The following is a 16,618-nucleotide window of genomic DNA, read 5'->3' on the forward strand; positions in this document are numbered from 1 at the left end:
TTTATGTTCAAGATAGCGTAGCTGGTTTTTATAGTGATGGAGTTTTACCAATTTACAGGAATCGTGGAATAGGTACCCAAATGGTTTTAGAAAGAATAAAGATAGCTAAACAGCTTGAATGCAAATATATAGTAGCACATTGTATGAAATCTTCTGTGAACCTTTATAAGAGATTGGGCTTTCAAATGTTAGGCAATCTTTACTTATATACCTCTTCAGCATAATTCTGAGCGGTTACAAATTTTTACATTTGTTTTAAAAGTGCTATGTTTTTTTTGTATGAAGTGGTTTTAATATTGATTCTAATATTATTCTTTCTCTCTTATTCTAAATTAAAAATTAGTAATAAGATTAAGAACTTACAGCATCAAAATGTTATCATAAATAATTTAATTGATACTGTGAATGATGGGTTTTATATTTGGGATGCAAAAAAACGTATAGAAAAGTTCTCTCCCAATTTACTAATTTTGCTTAATACTGTTTTTTACTCATTTAATGAGTTTGTGAATTTTTTTGAGCAATCAGAAAGCTTAATCAAAAATTTTGTTGAGGCAAAGGAAATAAATAAATCTTTTACTCTAGATTTAAAGTCAAAAGACAGTGAGGTTTATTGCATATGTTACGGTAGAAGCATAATAGATGATTCTAACAATGTGATAGGTGTGCTGTTATGGATAAGGAATGTCTCAGACTGTAAGATAAAGGCTAACGGACTTGAGTTAGAAAATAGTAAGCTTACACAGGAAGTGGAGAGCTATAAAAACGTTTTCAACTCTTTACCATTTCCAATACTAAGATATAACAAGAGTAGAAAGGTGGAATTTTATAACTTGTTTTATGATAAATATGTAGATGGTTCTAAGAAATTTGCTATTACCGGTAGCGCTCATAGCACAAAACCAGGAAGACATGTCATAACTTATAAGAACGAACCTAAGGTTTTCGATTTTGTTAAAATTCCAATACAAGGTTCTGGTAGCATAGTAATGTATGGGAAAGATGTTAGTGATGCAGAGAAATTATATACTGAATTAAACAGTGATTTAGCTACACAGAAAAATTTGCTTGAGAGGTTACCGGTTGCTATAGTAATATATAGTAAGAATCAAAAGCTAAAATTTTATAATAATGCTTTTATAAAAACCTTTCAATTTGACCCAAAATTTTTGGCATCTTACCCAACTTATCACGAAGTTATGCTTTACCTCTTCGAATCTAAAAAGCTTTTAGAAAAAGAGGATTTTCAAACTATTAGTAACCAAAGACATGAGTTGTTCAAAAAATTATTTGAATCGTACGATGATACGATGCACTTCACAAACGGAAAAGCGTTCAGGGTATTAACAATACCCTACGCTTCGGAAGGTTTGCTGTTCTCTTACGAAGAATGCAAAAGATAATACTTAAACTCCTTCTCTCTCTACCATGAGCTGTTTTACTTTCGCTATTGCTCTTGCTGGATTAAGTCCTTTAGGACAAGTTTTTGTGCAATTCATTATTGCATGACAACGATACAACTTGAATGGGTCGTTTAAAACATCAAGTCTTTCACCTGTCTTATTATCACGGCTGTCAGCAATCCATCTGTAAGCTTGTAATAGTATTGCTGGTCCTAAAAATTTATCACTATTCCACCAGTAGCTTGGGCAACCAGTCGAACAGCAAGCACATAATATACAGTCGGACAAGCCATCTAATTTTTTTCTATCTTCAGAAGATTGAGAGTATTCTTTATTTGGTAGGGCAGGCTTATCTGCTTGTAACCAAGGTTTAATTGATTTGTATTGCTCATAAAATTGGCTCAAATCCGAGACTAGGTCCTTTATTACATACATGTGAGGTAATGGATATATTTTTACGTCACCTTTTATATCATGTATAGATCTAGTACATGCAAGAGTATTGGTTCCGTCAATATTCATGGCACAAGATCCACATATGCCTTCTCTACAAGAACGTCTGAAAGTTAAAGTCGAATCTATTTCATCCTTTATTTTTATTAATGCATCAAGTACCATAGGGCCACAACTATCCATATCAATAAAAAATGTGTCTATTCTAGGGTTTTTCTCGTCATCAGCAGACCAACGGTAAATTTGAAATCTTCTGATGTTTTTTGCTCTAGCAGGAATAGGATAAATTTTGCCCTTTTGATTAATTTTAGAATTCTTTGGCAAAGAAAACTGAACCATATCACTTACCTTTTATTGTTTATAGCTAAAACCCTTTGTAGATAACATATTTTATTATCATCTACTATATTTTTATTAAATTCCTTTTAAATCGCACACATATTGTAGCCAAGCGAAGCTAAAATCTCTCTTTCTAGATTTTTCATTATAATTTCTTCATCTTTTTTTTGGTGATCATAACCAAGTAAATGCAGTAATCCATGCACTAACATGTGTGCAATGTGAGCAAGAATGGGTATATAATACTCATGCGATTCTCTTTTTATTGTGTCTATTGAAATTGCTATGTCTCCTAAATCGCACTCATTAGACAATTGTTCATACGGAAATGATAGTACGTTAGTTGGCTTATCCATTTCTCTAAATTTTAAATTAAGTTGATGTAGCAAGTCATCATCAGCCAGAGCTATTGATATATTTGGTTTATAGTGGTCTATTTTTAATTCTTTTAGAGAAGCATTGATGACACCTAATACAAAATTTTTAGGATTTTCTATAATGCTGCACCATTTCTTGTCAAGAATATTTACTTCTAACATGAGTGACACATCAGTAAGGGTGTCATGCAAATAGCTGACACTGGAATCCAAAAAAGAAGAGTTATAGACCCTTGTGTCATGTACACAACTGTACGAATATTGTACACTAGAAGGATGTCATCCCAGTGTCTAGGCACTGGGATCCAGGAATTTTGATTAGACATCAAGTTAGTGAATATAAAAGTAGCTAATCTTATATTAAAACACAACGGCTTTAATGTGGTTGCATTAAGGCTGGATTCCAGTGTCAAGCACTGGAATGACACCTTTGTGTTTGATGCAAAATCGGCTATAACGTTTAATGCACTGCCTTCGAGACAAATATTCATACAGCTGTGCGTTGTGTGCTGAGATGACATCATTTAGGAACTGAAATGACAGGTATTACACATCACTCATCCTTATTATTTCATTCCATTCAATTTCCGAAACTGGGGCAATTGATAAACGTGGTTGTTTTAATATAGTCATATTTTTCAAAAGTGGGTTTTGTTTTATATTATTTAACGTTACTTGGTTATTTAAAGGTTTCAAAAACTTTACATTCACTAATCCGAACTTGGGATCATTAACATGATAATACTCTTTAAATACTTCAACGATTCCAAGTATTGCTTTCTCTTTACCTGTATGATAAAAAAACGCAAGATCGCTTGCTTTCATAATTTTCATGTAATTTTGAGCTTGATAATTGCGCACACCATCCCACTCAACTACCTGCTCCTTTTCCATTTTTTGCCATGAGTATTCACTTGGCTCTGACTTAAGTAGCCAAAATTGCATTATTTTTTTCTTCTTAAGTAAGCTGGTATATCATAGATATTGCTGCCCCACTTAGCTCCTTCGCTTACCTGTTCAGCTGGTTTTGTTTCCAGTGTTTTGTCTTGTGTACTTTCACTTTGACTATATGGCCACTTAAATTTCTCTTTCTCTGAGTCTTCGCTCTGACTTATAGGTGAAGTTTCTGATTTATTATTGCGACCATCAATGCCAGTTGCAAGAACAGAAACTCTAACTCTTCCCTCCATCGCTTGATCAAAAGTAGCACCAAATATTATATTTGCATTTTCATCTACTTCTTCACGCACTCTATTGGCTGCAGCATCAACTTCAAACAGAGTCATATCTCCGCCACCAGTAATGTTAATTAATATTCCTTGCGCACCTTTCATTGATACATTATCAAGCAATGGATTAGATATTGCAGCCTCTGCAGCACTAATTGCTCTATCTTCTCCTTCTGCCTCTCCGGTGCCGATCATCGCTTTGCCCATCTCGCTCATTACTGTTTCTATATCAGCGAAGTCAAGATTGATAAGCCCTGGCATGACCATCAAGTCAGTTACTCCTCTGATGCCAATGTGCAGAACATTATCAGCAAGTTTAAATGCATCAGAAAATGTAGTTTTTTCATTTGCAATTCTAAATAAATTCTGATTTGGAATGATAATAAGTGTATCCACGTATTTTTGCAGTTCTTCAAGTCCAAGCTCTGCAATGCGCATACGGCGCACACCTTCAAAACCGAACGGTTTAGTTACAACTCCAACAGTCAATATCTTTTTTTCTTTTGGCGCTCTATCCTTAACTGCGGCTCTTGCTTCTCTGGCTGCTTTTGCAATTACCGGTGCTGCACCGGTTCCAGTACCACCGCCCATTCCTGCTGTGATGAAAAGCATATGACTATCTTTTATATGCTCCATAATCTCATCAATTGACTCTTCTGCTGCACCTTTGCCAACATCAGGCAAAGCACCAGCACCAAGCCCCTTAGTTAAATTAATGCCAAGCTGAATTTTTTTATCACATAACGACTTTTCTAGTGCTTGAGCATCGGTATTTGCGACAACAAAATTCACTCCTTGCAAATTAGATTGGATCATGTTATTCACAGCATTTCCACCAGCACCACCCACTCCCACAACGGTAATCCTTGGGTGCAATATAGGTAACTCCGGCAGACTAAGATCAATAGACATTTAAATTACTCAAATTTAGCGAATTCACTTGATAATAAGTTACCGCTTTTTTAATAATATGCAAATACTTTTCACTTCTATAGGCGTAAACAGTAAACGGGATTTACTTATTCTTAACATTTATACTAATAAGTGCCGTTAATTATAATAACTAGATTCTTAGATGACATCACTTAACCGATGCAAAAAATAGAAAACGTTTATAAAAAGGGACAGAAACCTATCCCTTTTTATTTTGTTGAAGATTATTATACTTCCTGACCTTTCCCTTTCAATGCTTCAACTGCAACATCTTTTAATTTTGAGGCAACTTGATATGTTCCATAAACAGCAGCAACTGCAGCAATTGCCATTATGGCACCCGCAACTATCTGACCAGCAACACCTGTTCCGATAAATCCAGGTAATGAAGCAGCTATTGCTTGATTTGTTCCAACAAAGTAACTGGCAGTCTTAGCAAGAAACCCAGAAGCTTCTGCTGCACTAACAAAGCCTGCTTTCATATGCATTGCTGTAAAGACAACACTTGCAACTGCAAGCGGAAATAATGCTGTTCTCCCTTTATTATGCATAGCGTACTGACCAGCTCCACTAGCAGCACCGGGAATTCCCCAGTATTTTTCAGCTTGTATATATCCTTGTGGAATAGCATAAAAAATGCCATCCCCTTTTCCATACTCATAATTTGTTAATGCCATAACTCTACTCCTTAAATAGAATGTTAAAATTTCATTAAGGAAGCATATAGTAAAAAAAATTGCCTGTCAAGTAAACTAATTTTTTAATATACCTTTATTCTGTAATTGAGCGCTTCAGCAATGTGTGCTCTTTTTACTTCTTCACTTTTTGCAAGATCTGCAATAGTTCTTGCAACTTTTAATACGCGTGTGTAGCCTCGATTGGAAATGTAATTTTCTTTCAGTACGTATTTTAGCAATTCTAACCCTGCCTGATCTGGTTCAGTAAATTTATTAAATGCTTCACCGCTTACTTCTGAATTGCAACGAATATTTAATTCACTATAGCGCTCAGTTTGAACTTTTCTTGCTGCTATCACTCTTTCTCTTATGATTTTAGTACTTTCTCCCTCCACAGAGATTTCAGGAGAGAGTATGCTAACGTTTGGCATTTCAATGCATATGTCTATTCTATCAAGCAATGGGCCTGATATTTTGTTTTTGTAATCTGTGCCACACTTTGGAGCTTTGTTGCACGATCTGCTTGCATCACCTAAATAACCGCACCTGCAAGGGTTCATTGCAGCAATCAGTTGAAAATTTGCAGGGTAGGTTATGTGAGCATTTGCCCTTGCAACGGTAACTTTTCTATCTTCAAGTGGTTGGCGCAGAGAATCAAGCACAAGTCTTGGAAATTCTGGCAACTCATCAAGGAATAACACGCCATTGTGAGCCATGGTAATTTCTCCAGGTTTTGCATTCTTTCCTCCCCCTATCATCGCTGGCATAGAGCATGAATGATGAGGTTCACGAAAGGGACGAGTTACTTTGAATATTTCATTACCAGTTTTTGTTATGCTGGAAATAATATTAACATCAATCATCTCCTGTTCGGTTAAATCAGGCAGCAATCCTATAAAGCGCTTAGCAAGCATTGATTTTCCAGTACCAGGAGGGCCAACAAGAAGCATATTATGCCCACCTGCTGCTGCAATTTCAGCTGCTCTTTTTGCAACAACTTGGCCTTTGATATCCTTCATATCGGGAACCAATCTTTTTTCTTTGGGTGCATCACTATAATTAAAAATTACTGGCTGAATTAATTGCTCACCCTTAAAGTGTCTGATAATATCAGTTAATTTCTCTATAGCCAGAATTGAAACATTCTTCACCCATACAGCTTCTACACCATTTCCTCTCGGGCAAATTACTCCTTTATTGTCCTTTTTTGCATTAATTGCTGTTGGCAGCACACCTGAAACTGGAATAACTCTGCTATCAAGAGCCAGTTCACCCATGATTATATAAGACTGAACTTTTTCAACTGGTATCACATTCATTACAACAAGTAGTCCAATAGCAATAGCCAAGTCATAATGACTGCCTTCTTTCAGCAAATCCGCAGGGGAGAGATTAACTGTAATTCTTTTTGGAGGTAGTAGTAGATTGATTGAATTTAACGCTGCTCTGATGCGTTCTTTGGATTCCGCAACAGTTTTATCTGGCAATCCAACAATATTGACTGCTAGTACAACATTGCATAATTCTATTATGCCTATTTTGATCAAAATTTGCAAGACTTTTTATGCGAAATACTATGTATAAGTGGTTGTGGTTGATTTCAATTTGATGAATTAACATTCTAATAATATTTTGCTTAGTCTGCCAATCTACTTGATCAAGCTTTGATTCAACACTTGAGGAAAAGTTTTTCAAGCTATCTGTAACAAGGCTCAATTCTTGTTGTAATTTCTTTTGATCAAGTACTTTTTCTTTTTCCTCCTCAATTTCTTTCAAATGCTGTTTCATTGTTGTAATTCTTGGCTCAAATTCTTCTTGGCTTATAAACCCTTTGGCATAGCTATCGATAAATTTTTTGATACTTAATCTTAACTTACTTTCTTGCTTTTCACGTGTTTGATTATGTAAAGGTTTTTTGTTCTCTGACAATCTACGTTGATATTCATTTGCAATCCTATCTGGCTCTTTTAATATACTCTTAACTTCCTCCCATACGACTGTATCGAGTACATCAGTGCGTATTGATTTATTATCGCAGATTTTATTGCCATTAAATTTGCTAGAGTTTGTACCAGAGCAACGATAGTAATAATATGTCGACTTTTTATGAACGTGGTTTGTACCACAATAAGTATATTGACAACGTTGGCATACCATTAAACCTTGTAATAAATATGTTTCTCTTCTTTGCCGTACTCTTGCTCTTTGTCTATTTTCAGCTAATTGTGTTTGCACTGAATCAAATAAATTTTCATTGATTATTTTTGGTACTGGAATATAAGTCCAATTCTCTTTATCACTATTAAAGCGACCACTTTTAAGTTTACCACAAGTTCCTTTTTTTGATTTTTTTACTTGTGGTTTTGAGCATGTCCTAGTTTTACCATAAGCTGCTTGTCCTATATAAGCAGGATTTTTTAACATGTTCCAAATAGTGCTCCTTTTCCAATACCTTTTTCCTGTTCGTGTTATTATCGGTATCTTATTCAGTTCATGTACAACTTCTCCTATACTTGCTCTTTCTTGGCCAACCCGACTAAATATTTTACGCACTATATTTGCCTCTTCTTCATCAACCTCAAATTGAGCACTTCCTTCACCTACATGTTTTGCTATGTAGCGATAACCGTAAGGCGCCCTACCCATCACACTTATACACCCAGCTTTGGCCGCATGAAGTTTACCTCTACGGTTTCGTTCCATAATCTTTGCACGTTCATACTCTGCTATTGCTCCCTGAATCTGTAGAAATAAATGGGAATCAGGATTATCATCAAACTTATGATTCAAAAATACTATTTCAGATCCAGCCTTTTTAAACTCTTCGAGTAAGATCATTTGATATGAAAATTTACGTGATAGCCGATCAGGTGAATGAATATATATCTTATCAATCTTACCTTCTGCTACTCTATCACGTAAACTCTCTAAGCCAGGACGTTCTAAATTTGATCCACTATAACCATTATCGACAAACCTGTGCTCATCTAATAACTCATGTCCATCACTACTAATGCGACGCTCCAGTTCTACAATCTGACTCTCTATTGTATTCTCCTGTGCCTGTTGTCTTGATGAAACTCTTGCATACAAGCTTACCGTTACCATTTTCTTCTACCTCCTTTATTTTATATTTCAATAATTGTTCATAAGCATTTGCCAAATATGTACTCGCCAATCTGTGAGGTTCATAACGGCAATTAATAGTTAATTCCCCTTTTTGCATGTTTTTCTTCCTGTGAGTTTTTTTATAAGGTTAGGAGACTCCTATTAAACTAAATCAACGCACACCTTATTTAAGAAAGCTGTCTAGTTCACACAAATTCTCCCTAATAAATATACAAGATTTGAAAAAATTATGTCCAAAAAATCTTTGCTTAAATTATCATATTATATATGATATAGCTTATTTAAAGTATCATGAATGTTTATCCAAGTAATGAATTCTGGGAGAGTGATTTAGAAGTTCCTGTTAACCTCTTACTAGAACGTTTTCAGGATTCTAATGTACGTCAATCTTGGTTAGATTCCCTTTCTGGTAAACAACTTAGCATCATTTTTCAGCATTGCTTTAAAAATCATTTAAATGGGCAACTTTTTCAGGACGGAAATTATGACGATAGATCCACTCAACAAAAACGTAAGATACTTACCAGTTACTCTGACTCTCTTTTTGACTATTATCTCATTAGCTACTTTGATCGTACAAAACTTGAGGCTACAGTTAGTGAAGTAGCAAGATTTGCTCTGACTGAGAAGTTAATGAGATCGTACCTGGTAAAAAACAATACCAAGTATGATAAAAGATCCTTATTGTTTTTACTATTTCACATAAATTGTGAACTTCTAAAATCTGTCTATCACTTTGATAAAGTACAAAAGAGAGGTTTCGTATCATTTGCTCTACAGAAATCACCAAGACAAATAAACACTTCATTCAAGGAATTTATGTCACAAGAAGCTGTAGAGCAGATACTGAAGTTTGAAAACCAATTGCAGGGTTTTTTCCATCATCAAGATCGGATATATATGTTTGTACGTCGAGGAAGTGACATGGATTTACTGCTTAATTCAAACAAAGTTGTTCATGGCCATAAACCTGAGTGGATGATTTTAGATTTTTCGATTGATGGTACAAAGGTTAATCTCTGTGCTAAAAATACCAATAAAGCTGTGGAAATAGCAAATAGTATTGTAAGTGGTTATTTTAACTGCGAATGTACTTTTGTAAATATACAAGATAAGAACTTTCCATTACAAGTGTACAAATTTCTTCAAGCATGTATAGATGGTTCTGACCCTGACATTTGTATATTTGAGTTAAATTTTAAGTCAGATTATTTTAAAAATAGTAATACATATCTTACTTTGAGTGTAAAGCCATATGATCCTATTGCACCAGAGTTACATATTTTAAAGCCAGCTATTGGCAACATACTACAATCTATTCAATCAGCTAAAGTAATGTTCCAAAACAAAAAGGTAACATTTTCTTTCAAAATAAGTGGGGAAGTTTATTATTCAGAGCATCCACTCAATAAAAAAGAAAGAGAGGACCTGAAGAAACATATGGAACAATCTTATGGTCTTAAAATCCTTTCACGAGCAAATTGCTGATCTTTTAAGTTTGAATAATTCCTGGATCAATCCAAGTCAAAATCATATTAAAGCAGCAAGATACTTATTTGATCTTGGATTGATAAAAATGCAAGAAAGGTGCTATATTGTTTGTTCTCGTGAAGAAGATCATCTTGATTGGCCGAATGTAATTGATCCAAGTTGTAGCAATGAGATTTTTATTGATCCAGACTTTGATGAAGCATGTGATGACGCTATTTGTGAAAACTGCTCTCGTCATATTTTGCCTAATACTTATAAAAAACAGAGATTTCATCTCTTATCCATATACTTAAATACAGAGAGAATCATAGACTGGTTTGAAATAAAGTTGAATGATTCAAGACTTATGTGGGAAAAAGTAGAAAAAGGAGTTTATTATATTTGTAATCAAGGTCGCATTGTAAATCTAATAATCCTTGATTTTTGTACTGATGCGATATTTTTAACAATAGATAAACTTAGAGTCCATCCGACAGTTCTAATAACTCTAAAAAAAGATATACCGAATCTATTATTGAGTTTATATGTAGTGCCAATGGTGAAACTGTTTTGTCAGCTTAAAACTTTAACTGAGATATTTCAAGAAGCAGCTAAAAGAGGAGTACCAGAGGTAGTAGAAAATACTTCTTTGCAAGTTTTACCGCAAAACACGGCGTATATTACCACCACAACTGCTCTATATACTTTTCCCTTCTCAACTTTCCCTCTTGGAGTAATAGATTTAGTAGATACAATAACTGTGTCACCTATAGATGCAGACTTTCTACCACCCAATAAACCAATACAAAGCACTGCACGCGAGTTATGTAGTCGAAGCTTCCATTCTCTTCGTTTACATTTAACAAGAGAGAGAGAGAGATCACAAGCTCTCTCGACTTCAAAGAAGGTACAAGAAAAAGCTTTTGAGCTGACTTGGTGAGCAGAAGCGAACAAGAACACATCGTAAAGAAATAAACAGAAGTTACAAAATTAAAAACATTAATTTTATTTATCTAAAGTTAACATAACTATGTTAACAAAACTGGCGCAGTCGACGGAGTAACCGAAAACATTAAAAAAATCCACTTAAGTGCAGTGTTGAGTGAATTGGTGCTTGTGCTAATCCCACAATTATCTTGTGAAAAAGACACATAACCTGAAAAGGCACGTTTTGTCAAAACATACAGACTTTGACAAAAAGACTCGCAAAAGTGCGTACAAAAAAAAAAAGAGAAGAAAAAGACCAACAAGCTGTTTTTGTGCATTGGATATTTGCTGCATCCCGTTCAACTTTGTTTTTTAGCAAAGAGGTATCTGGTGCACCTCTTTTTTGTGTGCAGCGTGCCGGCATTTTGAAACTGTACTTATATTTGTATGTATGTGTGACTGTGTGTATAAACCAACAATTTCACACACCAGCATCTCAGAGCGAACTTATTCTGTTCATAAGTAGTTCGATAACAAGTTCATAAGAACGTCTGATATCGATGAGCAACGAAAACTAACAGAACTAATTCTGTTAGAATATTCTAAGTTCCAAAGAACTCAACGGCTATTTATTCTAACTACGAACGATGGCAAACGATTTTACTTTATCGTTTGGGGATATTCTTAAGGATGCCCACCACATTCACGAGTACAGAGGAGATCATTCAAGGGCTCTTTCATCATTCATTCGCGAAGTGGAGATGATATTGTCACTATTACCTCCCACAACTACTGCAGGAGCCTACGTGTTTCGCCGTGTCATACTCAACAAAATCCAAGGCGGAGCCCTACATGTTGTGAGAACCATCGAGAACTCCGAGCCGTCGTGGGATGACATCAAGAGGATTCTTATTCGGAATTTTGGCGTAAAAGAGTCCTATAATCAACTTTACCAAGAAGCATTTATGCTAAGTAACAACAACAATATTACAGAATATTTTAAGTCTTTAAGAAGTATAATGTGTAAAGTTAATGAAAAATATGAATATGATAACGTAAAACATTCTGAGTTTAGTCCCAAAAATGTTGAAGAAGCTATGCTAAGAACATTCTTGAAAAATATTGACGTAAATTTAGCTTCAGTTATAATTAATAGAAATGTAAAAAATTTAAGAGAAGCTTTCGATTTATTGGAAACCGAAGGTCTTGTTAGAACTCAAAGTGTTAAAACAAAATTTCCTCAAAGTAACGAAAAACCGAACAAAACGGAAAATCAAAACTATCATAATGCAAATAATCAAAGAGACCGATTTTACAAACTAAATTATAATAATCAAGATCAGAATGCAAACCACAACAACAATTTCCAAAATGTAAAAGCTAATTCAGGGAACTTTCGATCAGGAACACAAAATTTAAATTCAAATCAAAACTGTACAAATCAACAAAGCCATATTTCAAAAATGGAAATCGATCATGTCGAGGTAGATAAAACTAATTGTAGCCAATTTAAAAACTATAATCAAGATCAAAGCTTCATTTCTGAATCAATGCCAGAACCAATGAACTGTCCTTGTCATGCAAATTTTCATATAGTTGCCTCGAAAAATCACTTCCCTTGATTAACTTAACTATAAACAATGAAATAATCACAGCCTTGATTGATACTGGTTCAACAACTTCCATGTTAGATAGAAATAAATTGTTACAATATCCTCGAAGTACTTTGCGTCATCCAATATCATTTTCATCTCTAAATTCAAAATCGCTAATAACGCAAGAAATTGTAACTGATTTACCTCTTGAATTTAAAGAAGATGCCACAATGAGTTGGAAATTGGCCATATTTAATAACAAATCGTTCGATGCTATAATAGGTCAAAATATTCTCAAGCCATTAAATGCTGTAATTGATTTTTATCACAATACAATTACAATTAATAATAATATTATCCAATTTCAAAATAGTTCACCATACTCTGATGAGGTAAATCAAATTGAACCAATAAAAATAGATGATAAAATACAAAAAATTCTTTTCAATAATTTAAATCAAGAAGAAAACAATGCTCTAAATAAAATTTTAAGTAAATTTAAAACATTAATATTTCTTGAAGGTCAGTGTCTTAGCAATACAAACATTATCGAGCATCAGATAAAAACAGTAATGGATAAACCCGTATATTGTAAGATTTATAGATATCCTCAAGTACATGAGCAAGAAATTTATAAGCAAATTGAAGAAATGCTACATCAGGGCATTATACGTAAAAGCAATTCTCCATATAATGCCCCTCTATGGCTTGTCCCAAAAAAAGCTGATAATAGTGGAACAAAAAAGTGGCGTATAGTTATTGATTATCGCAAATTGAACGAAAACACAGTAGATGATAAGTTTCCTATCCCAAATATAGAAGGTATATTGGATAAGTTAGGAAGAGCGCAATATTTTTCTACTATAGATCTCGCGAAGGGCTTTCACCAAATTCTTGTTCAGGAACAAGACAGGGAAAAGACAGCATTTTCTACTCCTCACGGGCATTATGAGTTTAATCGGATGCCATTCGGACTCAAAAACGCCCCTGCCACATTTCAACGCCTCATAAACACAGTCTTAAAAGAAGAAATAAATAAAATTTGTGTGGTCTATCTTGACGACGTTCTTATTTTTTCTACTAGTTTTTCAGAACATGTTGGCCACATTCATACAATTTTTAAAAAACTCTCTAAAGCAAATCTTAAGATTCAAATTAATAAATGCAAATTCTTTTCAAAAGAAACTCAGTTTTTGGGCCATGTTTTAACCCCCGAAGGAGTTAAGCCTAACCCAGAAAAAGTTAACAGCATTCTTCAGCTTAAAATTCCGAGAAATATTAAACAAATTAGAGCTTTTCTAGGAATAACTGGGTACTATAGAAAGTTCATAAAGGATTTCTCGCAAGTAGCTTATCCATTAATTAAATGCCTTAAAAAGGACGCCAAAATAGATGTCAATGAACCCAACTTCATGATTGCATTTGACAAATTAAAAAGAATCATAACTGAGGCACCGGTACTTAAGTATCCGGATTTCAAAAAGAAATTTCAGCTTATTACTGATGCTAGTAATATAGCTTTAGGTGCGGTTTTGCAACAAGATAATCATCCTATTTGCTATGCAAGTCGCACATTGAATGACCATGAGAAAAACTACTCTTCTATACAAAAGGAATTACTAGCTATAGTGTGGGCAACAGCTTATTTCCGCCCATATCTCTATGGAGTTAAATTCGATATTTTATCCGACCACCAACCACTTAAGTGGCTGCTAATTAAATATAAAGGAAAAGAACTTAATGAAATACTTTATAGATGGCTTGTTAAGCTCAGCCAATTTAATATAAACGTATCATACATTAAAGGAAAAGATAATCAGGTAGCTGATTTTTTAAGTCGAATAAGTAACTACGAAATTTGTGCCGTAAACACAGCTGAATCGTGTAGCTCTTTAGAAAACAATGTTGATGATATTAGTACACAACATACACAAGCTGAAGACTTTGTGGACACAACTATTTTAGGTAATTTAGAAACGGTTGTTAATAGATTTAAAATACAAATCATTCTAACAGATAAAAAAACCATTGAATTTGAATATAAAAATAAAAATAAGAAAATTTATTTAAATTTAAATGATCTCGAAAATAGAATGGAAGAAATTTTGAAGCATCATATCATAAAAGGCAAAGTAGGAATATTCAGTGAATATAACGATCATCAATACAATAAATTTCAAAACAAAATTATCCAAATTTTTGAAGGTAATAAAAATGTAAAATTTGTAAAATGCTCATTTCATGCAAAAGACATTGAAAACGAAGAAGATGTGTACAAAGAAATTGAAAGATTCCACAAATATGATACTGGTCATTCAGGTATAAATGAAAATTATCAAAGCTTAAAAAAGATTATTTACTTTCCAAAACTTCAACATTACATCCAAAAGTATATCAACAATTGTGATATTTGTAATCAATGTAAATATGATAGGAACCCAGTAAAAGAAAAATTTAAATATACAGAAACACCAAACGATATAAAAAAAATTGTTCATATGGATATCTATACAAATTCAAAATGTAATTTTCTAACTTTTATTGACCGATTTTCAAAATTTGCTACTGCATTCTACCTTGAGGATCGCAATAACCAAACTATAATCGAAAAAATGCGCTTGTACAAATCCCAAAGAGGAAATTTTGAAAAATTAATAACTGATAATGAATTTAATAGTGTAAATATAAAAGAATATTTAAGAAATGAAAATATAGAAGTTCATTTTGTGAAACCGAACAGTCACACTGGCAATGCAGACGTTGAAAGATTCCACAACACGTTAACAGAAAAGATAAGAATAATATACCTCGAAAATAAAGATCTATCAATCAAAGATAAAGTTAGTAAAGCTATAGAATATTATAATAACAGCTATCACTCAACAATACAAAACACGCCACTGAATATTGAATATGGAAATTGTGACAAACAAGTTATACGTAACAACATTCTAAAATATAAGGAAAATTACATTACATCTTTAAACCAAACCAGAGAAAATTTTGAAGAAACTAGAAATAAGGGATATATAAAAAACTATAAATCTCTAAGACACAAAAATGAACCGAAATATAGGAAATTTAATTTAAGCAATGTACATAGCTCCAATATAAAAAGAAAGAAGAAATATCAGACTTCAAATTTAACGTAATCTACTATAATTGTATTCCTAACACTTATGTATGTATATTTTTCATAACCAAATTGTAAAACTCAGGAGAGTCTTAATTTAAGCGATGGGGAAGTTATGTAGTCGAAGCTTCCATTCTCTTCGTTTACATTTAACAAGAGAGAGAGAGAGATCACAAGCTCTCTCGACTTCAAAGAAGGTACAAGAAAAAGCTTTTGAGCTGACTTGGTGAGCAGAAGCGAACAAGAACACATCGTAAAGAAATAAACAGAAGTTACAAAATTAAAAACATTAATTTTATTTATCTAAAGTTAACATAACTATGTTAACAAAACTCGCGCGCCAGAATTATCAGCTACTTCCAACAATGTATTTTTTTGAATCATATAAATATCCTATTCAATGTGAGCTATTAACAATAACCCATTTTTTAGTAGTAGAAATAGGCTTGTGTTCTTGTATTAAAACCTTGTCCCCTTCTTTACAACTATTATTCTCATCATGTGCTGTATACTTCTTGTATTTTTTTATAACCTTTTTATACAGCTCATCCTTATACACTTGTAATACCGAAACCTTTACAGTCTTATCACACTTAGCCTTAGTTACAGTACCACAAAAAACCTTTTTAGGCATTCTTTTCCTCTCTTCTTCTTTTATTTAATGTAGTTAAAATACGAGCTATGCTCTTTCTTATTAAGCTAAAACGCGAAATATTGTTGCACTGGCCCAGCTTCTTTTGAAAAACCAAATTAACAAACTCTTTTCTCAAATTCACAAGAATTTCATGCAATTCTTGCGAGGACCTCGATTCAATGTCAGCTATATCCATTGCAACTCCATTTAATTATGATTAGATACAAATTTACACTTCATAGGAAGCTTAGCAGTTGCCTTTTCAAGCGCCAATCTTGCTAAATGCATGGGAACATCACTGCTAATTTCAAACAACATT

General features: G+C 33.5%; 1 protein-coding gene across 1 annotated transcript; it reads right to left on the reverse strand.

Moving 5' to 3' along the window:
- Nucleotides 1-1,007: 1,007 nt before the first annotated feature.
- Nucleotides 1,008-4,171, reverse strand: LOC123258041 (succinate dehydrogenase iron-sulfur subunit-like). Its single transcript, XM_044717951.1, has one exon. It carries the CDS (start codon nucleotides 2,193-2,195, stop codon nucleotides 1,407-1,409), a length of 789 nt encoding a protein of 262 aa, XP_044573886.1. The 5' UTR covers nucleotides 2,196-4,171; the 3' UTR covers nucleotides 1,008-1,406.
- Between the last annotated feature and the right edge of the window lie 12,447 nt (nucleotides 4,172-16,618).

The sequence above is a fragment of the Drosophila ananassae genome, assembly GCF_017639315.1.
Source record: "Drosophila ananassae strain 14024-0371.13 chromosome 4 unlocalized genomic scaffold, ASM1763931v2 tig00000241, whole genome shotgun sequence".
Taxonomy (NCBI): Eukaryota; Metazoa; Arthropoda; class Insecta; order Diptera; family Drosophilidae; genus Drosophila; species Drosophila ananassae.